General features: G+C 39.1%; 1 protein-coding gene across 1 annotated transcript; it reads left to right on the top strand.

Moving 5' to 3' along the window:
- The first annotated feature begins 1,571 nt into the window (after window positions 1-1,571).
- LOC133260226 (fatty acid-binding protein 9-like) lies at window positions 1,572-5,107 on the top strand. Its single transcript, XM_061438384.1, has 4 exons — window positions 1,572-1,644; window positions 3,817-3,989; window positions 4,792-4,893; window positions 5,057-5,107. Exons 1-4 carry the CDS (start codon window positions 1,572-1,574, stop codon window positions 5,105-5,107), a joined length of 399 nt encoding a protein of 132 aa, XP_061294368.1.
- The last annotated feature ends 5,147 nt before the right edge of the window (window positions 5,108-10,254 follow it).

Below are 10,254 nucleotides of genomic sequence, written 5' to 3'. Positions count from 1 at the left end.
TGTGGTGCCAAAGCATCTGCTTTTGTGTGTGTGTGTATAATTTCCCCACAAGTAGATGGTCTGAATGAAGATTTCTTTGACTTGAAGGAATATTTTGACCTAGGCAGATAATAGTATAAATACTATTCTTCACTCTAATTTTCCAGCCTTCTTTAAAACAACTGGAGTTCAAAGCTGTCAGGTAAATCTACAACCTCAGAATCCTATCCTTCCCGGTAAAGGCCTTACCTGCCTAAAGTTCACTTCCATTACTTGGGTTACAGAAAATGATTTTAGAAGTAGTGGCACAGATGTTTAAACTACTTCCTGCCTTCATCTTTCTTTTAGAATGAAGATATGAAAATACCATCAGATCAGATCAGATCAGTCGCTCAGTCATGTCCGACTCTTTGCGACCCCATGAATCGCAGCACGCCAGGCCTCTGTGTCCAACACCAACTCCCAGAGTTCACTGAGACTCACGTCCATCGAGTCAGTGATGCCATCCAGCCATCTCATCCTCTGTCGTCCCCTTCTCCTCCTGCCCCCAATCCCTCCCAGCATCAGAGTCTTTTTCAATGGGTCAACTCTTCGCATGAGGTGGCCAAAGTACTGGAGTTTCAGCTTCAGCATCATTCCCTCCAAAGAAATCCCAGGGCTGATCTCCTTCAGAATGGACTGGTTGGATCTCCTTGCAGTCCAAGGGACTCAAAATACCATATTTCTACCTAAAACTTCCATTCACAACTTCAATATCAATATTTCTTGATATTAATTATCAAGATTAAAGTTTTAATTAATCTTATTTTCACATCAAGATATTCTGATATTTATTATCAAGATTAATATTTTAATTACTCTTCTTTTAATATCAAGATTTCTTTGTTGTCCTAAAAGATGAATTTTAGTGTTAGCTTCCCCTCATTTTTAGAACTTAAATTATAAAACACCATCAATGATAATTGCTAGTTTTCTTCCCACTCTGCAATTACTCTTAATTAACAGCAATAATACCTTACTCCTCACTCCAATCAACTGTAGACATTTCAGTTACATTAAGTAGTATCAATTCATCAGCCCTGCAAGGAAGGGAGGGGTGCATATTCTTATAATGAAGAGAGTACTCTGGCACTGTGACTTGTCCAAATAAAAAGCAGCTGAGGTACAGCAAGCAAGGATGTCCCTGTATCAAGTAGGAAAACATCTCAGTCAGGTGTTCATTAGACATTTGTTGGCTTATTCCTTCAGAGTTAACTCAGCATTCATAGTTCAAAATGCTTATCTCTATTGAAAATTGTCTCCATTTCACAATATTTATCAGATGACTCTCAGGTTACCAATCTGTTTATCAGAAGCTATAATCATTGACTTAAATGCAATTTAACATGTTAATTTTCTGTGTCTTTATTTGAAAGTAAATAAAATGAGTCAACACTGGTGCCTAGAATCTTTGGTCTTGCTGCTCCCCGTTGGCCATTTCAGAAGAGTCACGTGATGAAGAAGTCTTTTAAATTAAGATTCTGGTAGCAGTGTGTTGCTTAAGTGTCTTTGGATTTTGGTTGTGAGCACCTCTTCTCTGCAAGCTTTCCATCATGGTTGAGCCCTTCTTGGGAACCTGGAAACTGGTCTCCAGAGAAAACTTTGATGAATATATGAAAGAACTGGGTGAGAAATAGCTTTCCAAGATTTGGAAACTGGCAATGCTTTTTGTGATGTGGTTGGGTTTGCACTTTACAATGAATTTTCCTACAATTATCTTGTTCATTTGGGATCTTAGGGTATATTCATGGGGTTAACAAAGTTTATGTATCTACATTTACTCTTTTATTACTAGTAATAATTATCTGTTTCTGCAATACTAGGCTCACAGATACTTACTTCTAATTTATTATCTATATTTTTAGACCATATATCCTTTTTGAAAATACTTCATCCTACCCTCATGATAGAGTTTCTTTTTATCTTGGTAATTTCATTAAATAGCTTTTCCCAGCTCCACATTATAGATAGCAATACCTATCTATAATTAAATTTATTAACTAAATTCGTTTCAAGGTTTACTTTAAGTTATAACTCCAAAAGAGTAATAACAACAAGTAAAATTTCTAGTGGGTTAATTTTTAGAGTTCTGATACACATGGGAGATTTTTAAAACCTTATTTTGAAGAGTTTCAAATGTTTTGTTGAAATAGAACACATAGAAATAGAATATTTTTACTCATGAAATTTCCCACTATTGGACATCTCTCAGAATTGTAAGTTCTGCCTACTTTAGCTCTTATTCAAGTTGAAATTAATATCATTTACAATAGCTCAGATAACTAATAATAACTAAACTATTCTTTACTAATGCTAGAAGAATAGTAATTTTTTAACATTTAATTAAGCAATTTTAACATATAAGAGAGACCTCCCTTTTAATAAAAAACTATATATAAAAGTTTTTTGCTTTTATGTAGTCAGAGGCTTCCCATCTGCCCATAATATGAATGTGAAATCGATTTCTGTATCAATATTAAGAGATGGGAGTCAGCCCTTCTGCTCAACTACTGCAGGAGACAAGTTCAACAATGGACAATTCCCAACGTGAATAGCAGGGCCAGGCTCTCAGCCAAATTGTCTAATTTGCCTCAGTTCAGTTCAGTTCAGTTCAGTTCAGTTGCTCAGTCATGTCCGACTCTTTGCGACCCCATGAATCACAGCAAGCCAGGCCTCCCTGTCCATCACCAACTCCTGGAGTTCACTCACACTCATGTCCATCGAGTCAGTGATGCCATCCAGCCATCTCATCCTCTGTTGTCCCCTTCTCCTCCTGCCCCCAATCCCTCCCAGCATCAGAGTCTTTTCCAATGAGTCAACTCTTCGCATGAGGTGGCCAAAGTACTGGAGTTTCAGCTTTAGTATCATTCCTTCCAAAGAAATCCCAGGGCTGATCTCCTTCAGAATGGACTGGTTGGATCTCCTTGCAATCCAAGGGACTCTCAAGAGTCTTCTCCAACCCCACAGTTCAAAAGCATCAATTCTTCGGCGCTCAGCTTTCTTCACAGTCCAACTCTCACATCCATACATGACCACTGGAAAAACCATAGCCTTGACTAGACAGACCTTTGCTGACAAAGTAATGTCTCTGCTTTTCAATATGCTATCTAGGTTGGTCATAACTTTCCTTCCAAGGAGTAAGCATCTTTTAATTTCATGGTATTCAGCCAGATCTGAATTGTACCTACAAATAAGAGAAGCCTGCACTTTATAAGTCATATTCTTTTAGAGTAGATTAGATACTTTGAATTTTTTTTTTTAAGGAAAAAAAAGCATGCTAAAGTTTATGGACAATTAGAAAACTTGTGTTTAAATTTCAGTTCTGTTAATTACCAAGCAAATCATCTAGAATAAGCCTTTCTACCTCTCTGGGAGTCAGTATAATCATCTCTAAAATGAGGGTAGTAATACCCCGTGCTACTGAAATACTGTTGTTGAAACACTTCATGAGGTAATGCCCAAGCATACGATTGAAAGTCACCACACAAATATAGATTTTAGATGAAGTACAAGAGTCCCAGCGATTTTAGATGAAGCACAATAGTCTCAGAAAGTGAACTTAGCTTTCAAAGTGTCAAGCATAATTACTAGACATGTCTTCTGATTGGGAGGCTTGGCTCAACCAGCTGATACAGACAGCACTAAAGAAAACATGGCATACTATCCAAAATGTCAATGGGGAGAGGATGCGTTCTTTGTGAATTGCTTTCCAAAATGATTGCTAGCACTTCCTAAACTTCTTAAGGAGGCATGTTGTTTCCTCTACTCATTGAGTTTTCTTCTCACTCATTCCCACAGGAGTGAGTGTTGCACTCCAGAACCTTGAAGGATCAGCAAAGCCAAGAATCATTATTAGTGCCGACGGGGATAAGATTAGCATCAAAATTTTAAGTTCTTTCAAGAACTCTGAGATCTCCTTCAAGCTAGGGGAAGAATTTGATGAAACCACCATAGATAACCGGAAAGTGAAGGTAAGAACTAAATCTTCCTGCTTCATAATCAGGAAAAATCTAGAAGGCAGTTAGGCATAGTTTGTTCTAATTCACCCAGTCAGTTTGAGTTTATTTTGTTAATTAATAGAACACATCTCTAAAGTCAATTCTTCGGCAAATGATTTAGGGCCCAAAAACTCAACATGTTTTCACTGCTTCTCTGATCTCTCTTTGTCAGTTTTTGTTTGTTTCTAATGTTATTTATTTATTTATTGGCTGTGCTGGGTCTTTGTTGCTACACGGGCTTTTCTCTGGTTGCAGTGAGTGAGGGCTACTCACTAGTTGTGGTGAACAGGCTTCTTGTTGCAGTGGCTTCTCTTGCTGTGGAGCCCAGGCTCTAGGGCTCTAGGGCTTGGGCTTCAGTAGTGGTGGCTCCCCGGGTCTAGAGCACAGGTTCAATAGTTGTGGTGCACGGGTTTAGCTGCTCAGCGCCATGTCATATCTTCCCAGATCAGGGGTTGAACCCTTGTCTCCTGCATTGGCAGGTGGATTCTTAACCACTGAACCATCAGAGAAGCCCTTTCTTTGTCATTTTATAAAACAGAATATGGAACAATCATTCACAAATAGTTTAGGTATTGCTTACCTGGGGGAAAAGAGCATCACTTGAATAATCTTTTGAGACTTCCCTAGTTTGAGGGTATTAAATTAGAACAAGAACTGATGTAAGAATTTTGGAGAAAAGAATTTCAAAATGGAAATTAAAAAATAAATATCTAGTCTTGTGTCATTAGGATGTCATGAATTGCTATTTCTGACTGATTCCTTTCTACATTTATAGAGCATCATAACATTAGATGGTGGCTCAATGATTCATGTGCAAAAATGGCTTGGTAAAGAGACAACGATCAAAAGAAAAATTGTAGATGGAAAAATGTTAGTGGTGAGTTTTCTCTAAATTTAAAAATTTTTGATGCTACTATTTGACACATACCTTTTGAATCATTCAATTGTCTTATGGCCTGAATAGGCAGCCTGAGGAAAGAGGGACAGAGCAAATTTAACCTATCATGTACCAACTCTAATAGATGCCTCTTTGCTTTTAGGAATATATCATGAATAATGTTGTCAGCACTGGTGTCTGTGAAAAGGTGTGAAGAAATTGTATGCATCAGTGAAAACTTGTTCACTAACAGGAAGCTGGGACTTGAAGAAGATGTGCTTCAGGGCCAGTAATTTTTAAAAAATTTCTCAACATAAAATTGCTCAATAAAACCAAACTAAGTGCAGTTACGGAGCTGTTTAATCTTGAGAGTTAGAGACAAACTAAATGGGTGATACAAGAAACTACCTTTCTCTGGCGTGATTGTAAGATCACTAAGTGCCTTTTATTCTTTGCACACTTGACTTCTGCGATCCTCGCTTTCCTTCAGTGGACCCATTCCAGTTAGGTTAAGGCTTTCTGCCAAAGGGTGGGTGCTCTGTTGAAATTCATGTGACTTCAAAGAGGGATCATAACCACTGGAATCTGCCTGCAAAGCAGGAGACCCGGGTTCGATCCCTGGGTTGGGAAGATCTCCTGGAGAAGGGAATGGCAACCCACTCCAGTATTCTTCCTAGAGAATCACAGAGACAGAGGAGCTTGGTGGGCTATAGTCTATGGAGTTACAAAGAGTCAGACATGACTGAGCAACTAACATCCCCTTTACACAACATAAGTGTTGAAAACCAATGTTGCTTTCTATTTTTGCAGAAGGTTGGCCCTACTTAAAGTCTTGTAGATAGGATAGATAGATGATAGACAGATAGATGATAGATAGATAGATAATGAATAATAGATAGATAGATGAGAGAGACAGGGAGAAGGGAAGAGAGACAGACACAGAGACAAAAAGGCTACAAAATATAGCCTGAACATTCTACCCTGTGCTTGAATTATTATAGAACATTTAAAACAATCATTATCCTACTTCTCCATAAATGTGCTTAACATAATCAGGCTAGTACATCTGTCACCATCACTTACAACTTCGTCTTTGCAGAATGATATTTTATTAAATGCCAGTGCTGGACTTCTAAACACCTAGTGGGAATGTAATTGTTAGAGCTTCATTAAGTCGCTTAATAGTTTCACTGATTACTGTTGCTAGGAAGTACTCTCCGGAGAAGGCAATGGCACCCAACTCCAGTACTCTTGCCTGGAAAATCCCATGGATGGAGGAGCCTGGTGGGCTGCAGTCCATGGGGTCACGAAGAGTCAGACATGACTGAGCGACTTCACTTTCACTTTTCACTTTCATGCATTGGAGAAGGAAATGGCAACCCACTCCAGTGTTCTTGCCTGGAGAATCCCAGGGATGGGGGAGCCTGGTGGGCTGCCGTCTCTGGGGTCGCACAGAGTCGGACATGACTGAAATGACTTAGCAGCCGCAGCAGCAGGAAGTACTCTCAGGGCTTAGAGTGAAACAGAGTAATTACAGATAAGATTTTAAAATTGAGTGTGTTTGTGGCAGTGGGAAGAGGAAAAGGAAAAAGAGGAAGAATTCTGTATATCTCATGCTTCAAATTAAACTTAAACCAGACAGTAGTTAGTCAAAAATAACCCCTGAGGATGGTGTTTAAGTTGTGCTAGTTTGTCATCTAAACTGAGTGAGCAGTAAAGAGTGGAAAGAGAGAGGCACTGTCAGTAATCACACCTGGGCCAAAAGCAGAAACTGGGACTGTCCTAGGCAAACTAAGAAGTATGGTTACCTTAATAAGGATGAAATTAAAGAGTAATGAAAAGGACTTAGCACGGGATTGGGACAGTAACTGAATTCTTGTCCAAGGAAAGGAGCTAGGACTGTCATATTAAACCTGAAGACCTCAGCATAAAACTGTGCACTTGAAGTAGCCACACTACTGCCAGACGTGGGCAGTGACAGTCCTTCCCCCATGCTTGTCTCTGTCCTTCCTAAAGGACTCAAGCATGTACAAAATGTACCTTACTCATTCTCCAGAAGTCCAAGAGGGTTTCAAGCCCCAAGGTAGCATCCTGTGCACAAATGGGAGCAGAGGCTGGCGCGGCCTTCATCAGAGTATGGTCTCTGTGATGGGAGCGCAGATGACAGCGCTTTAGCAACAACTCAGATCACTGGTTGAAGTGTTTTCTACAAGGATTCAGTTCAGTTCAGTCGCTCAGTCGTGTGCGACTCTTTGCGACCCCATGGATTGCAGCACGCCAGGCCTCCCTGTCCATCACCAACTCCTGGAGTTCACCCAAGCTCACGTCCATCGAGTCGGTGATGCCATCCAGCCATCTCATCCTCTGTCGTCCCCTTCTCCTCCTGCCCCCAATCCCTCCCAGCATCAGAGTCTTTTCCAGTGAGTCAACTCTTTGCATGAAGTGGCCAAAGTACTGGAGTTTCAGCTTTAGCATCATTCCTTCCAAAGAAATCCCAGGGCTGGTCTCCTTTAGAATGGACTGGCTGGATCTCCTTGCAGTCCAAGGGACTCTCAAGAGTCTTCTCCAACACCACAGTTCAAAAGCATCAATTCTTCGGCGCTCAGCTTTCTTCACAGTCCAACTTTTACATCCATACATGACCACTGGAAAAACCATAGTGGTTTTTCCATATGCCTTGACTAGACGGACCTTTGTTGGCAAAGTAATGTCTCTGCTTTAGAATATGCTATCTAGGTTGGTCATAACTTTCCTTCCAAGGAGTAAGCGTCTTTTAATTTCATGGCTGCGGTCACCATCTGCAGTGATTTTGGAGCCCCCAAAAATAAAGTCAGCCACTGTTTGCACTGTTTCCCCATCTATTTCCCATGAAGTGATGGGACCAGATGCCATGATCTTCGTTTTCTAAATATTGAGCTTTAAGCCAACTTTTTCACTCTCCACTTTCACTTTCATCAAGAGGCTTTTTAGTTCCTTTTCACTTTCTGCCATAAGGATGGTGTCGTCTGCATATCTGAGGTTATTGATATTTCTCCCGGCAATCTTGATTCCAGCTTGTGCTTCTTCCAGCCCAACGTTTCTCATGATGTACTCTGCATATAAGTTAAATAAGCAGGGTGACAATATGCAGCCTTGACGTACTCCTTTTCCTATTTGGAACCAGTCAAGGATTAGGGTATTCTAAAAAGCACTAGGCACTTACTCATTTAAATCTTTGACTTTACAGAGGCAAAATTTTAAAAAGAATAACTTAGTTTTGAATTTTCAAGACGTCTTTCTCTTCTCATAATGTCACAGCTCAAGTTATAGAGAGCCTAAATGAGATAAAAAAAAATCTGGTGTGGAGTCTTTAGAAGGTAGAATCAAGCATGCTACTCCTGAGAAAGTCGTTCATTCTGCAAGTTCTTACTCAGTGACGACCATCTGTTCAATGCTCTATTGTTTCAGTCATGTCCGACTCCTTTGACATCCCATGGACTGTGGTTCACCAGGCTCCTTCTGTCCATGTGATTTCCCAGGCAAGAACACTGGAGTGGGTTGCCATTTTCTTCTCCATCAATAATACTCTATTAGGTGATGGCAAATAGAAATGAGTTAAGGATAGAGATCACAACTGCCTTTTATTGTTACAAGTAACAGAGGTGTCTTGAAACCCTACTGATTTTATTTTTCTTCTCAGTCAAATTGTGTTAATATTTCTATAAGAAAAAATTCATTAAAGTTTATACTTAGAATTATCAGTCTTTACTAAGGACATTCACATGATCTGACTTACCTTTAAAAACTGTCACCATTTATCTATAAACAAATAACAACTTGTCAAGTTGCACTGGATTTCTAGAAAAAGGATAATAATGACAATTATTGCTAAGCAATAAAAAGCCATTATTCACTTTCCATAAGGGTTTGAAGTAGAGGAAATGACAGATTTTATAAACTATAAAATAAAATATGTATTTTTGAATATTTTTAGACTAGTTTAGTGATAAACTATTACATTTTAAATTCACACTGAAGTTTACAGAAAAGAATTAATTATCCAAATATCAAGCATACTAAAAACATGATTAATACTATTATCAATGAATAACTCACCAGATTTCTTTTTTTGCTACCCAATACTATTTAGAAAACCGCTGACAAAGATAATTTATTTTGAATATTTTTAGTGTATTTAATTTTCATACATTAGCACAAAAGTGTAATAATCATAAAAGAACATGCTTTGAAAGTGATTAAAAGACAACTGACTATTTCAAAGGTAGTAACAGAAAATACACAGAAATTTAGGATGAAGAAATCAGGACATAACCTAATCCTTGATTTATTTCTATTTTAAACATTTACAGAAAACTATAATCTGTCCACTTTGAAGGTTGGTATCTAGATCTTGAGTAATTTTTTGAGGGGGTCAGAGCTGGGAGGAACCTTCTAGCAACGAGCCTCATGATAGAACAGGAAGTGACTGCTACCCTCGAAACACATTGCAGGAAATTAAATTTGAGAACCAGACAGAGCAGGACTTGAATCCTGCTTCTGCCGTTGATTGTTTTGTGAGCTTGAATGAGCTGTTCACCCACTTTGGTTTTCTCCTTTGCAAAATGGAGACTGCCTACTTCACAAGTTTGTGATGAGGCTAAATGAGACATTCTTCAATGGGCCAGCACAGGGAATCCCTCATGTCTTCTCATTTTTCCCACATCCCCTTCCCAGATAATAGGGCAATTAGAATGCAAAGAATAGGAACCACAGAATTGAAGGCATGTACACTAAAACAGTGGGCAGACAAAGTTGGACTGGAAGAGTGTTACAGCAGAGGTAGGCAGGCTCTAGGAGCAACTAATCAGTTAGAAATGGGATTTGGGAGAAATCAATTCTGGTTTACTTTGTAACATAGAGTTCATGTGTCAATACATAAGTTACAAAACAATTTCACAAAGGTTTTCTTTTTTTGGTTCTCAGAACAATCAATATTGTATAGGTGATAAAGCTACAACTCAAATGCTATCCATTTGGTAGGTGGTAAAGCTAGACCAGTATCCCAAGTTCCTTATAACATTCTATCAGAATATAGACTTTAAGATAGTTATTCAGACATAATGTCAGGACTTAGTGTGCCCAGATTTGAATACAGAAGAGATAGTTAATTTCCCTCTAGATATCTGGGCTTGCCAATACAGTATTGGCATTGAGAAGCATCCGCAAGCCAAACATGGCTAAGTACCCACCTGTCTCCTTGGGGTCATGTGACTATTTTCTGCATCAGAGTCTAAGTGGAAGTGACATGTGCCACTTCTAGGTAAAGAGAATAAAGAGGCAAGTGTGTCTTTTTCATCTCCCCCAATCCCTGGCTGCTTGGAG

The sequence above is a fragment of the Bos javanicus genome, chromosome 14 (genome assembly GCF_032452875.1).
Source record: "Bos javanicus breed banteng chromosome 14, ARS-OSU_banteng_1.0, whole genome shotgun sequence".
NCBI classification, from domain to species: domain Eukaryota; kingdom Metazoa; phylum Chordata; class Mammalia; order Artiodactyla; family Bovidae; genus Bos; species Bos javanicus.
The sequence above is the reverse complement of the archived record's forward strand: the minus strand, read 5'-3'. Positions and strand labels throughout refer to the sequence as shown.

What these genes read in the sequence shown, in the direction of transcription:
- LOC133260226 (XM_061438384.1), top strand. Translation starts at nt 1,572, where the DNA reads ATGGTTGAGCCCTTCTTGGGAACCTGGAAACTGGTCTCCAGAGAAAAC. An exon ending in TAGATAACCGGAAAGTGAAG is followed by an intron (nt 3,990 to 4,791) that starts GTAAGAACTAAA and finishes CTACATTTATAG; the next exon opens with AGCATCATAACATTAGATGG. An exon ending in TAGATGGAAAAATGTTAGTG is followed by an intron (nt 4,894 to 5,056) that starts GTGAGTTTTCTC and finishes CTTTGCTTTTAG; the next exon opens with GAATATATCATGAATAATGT.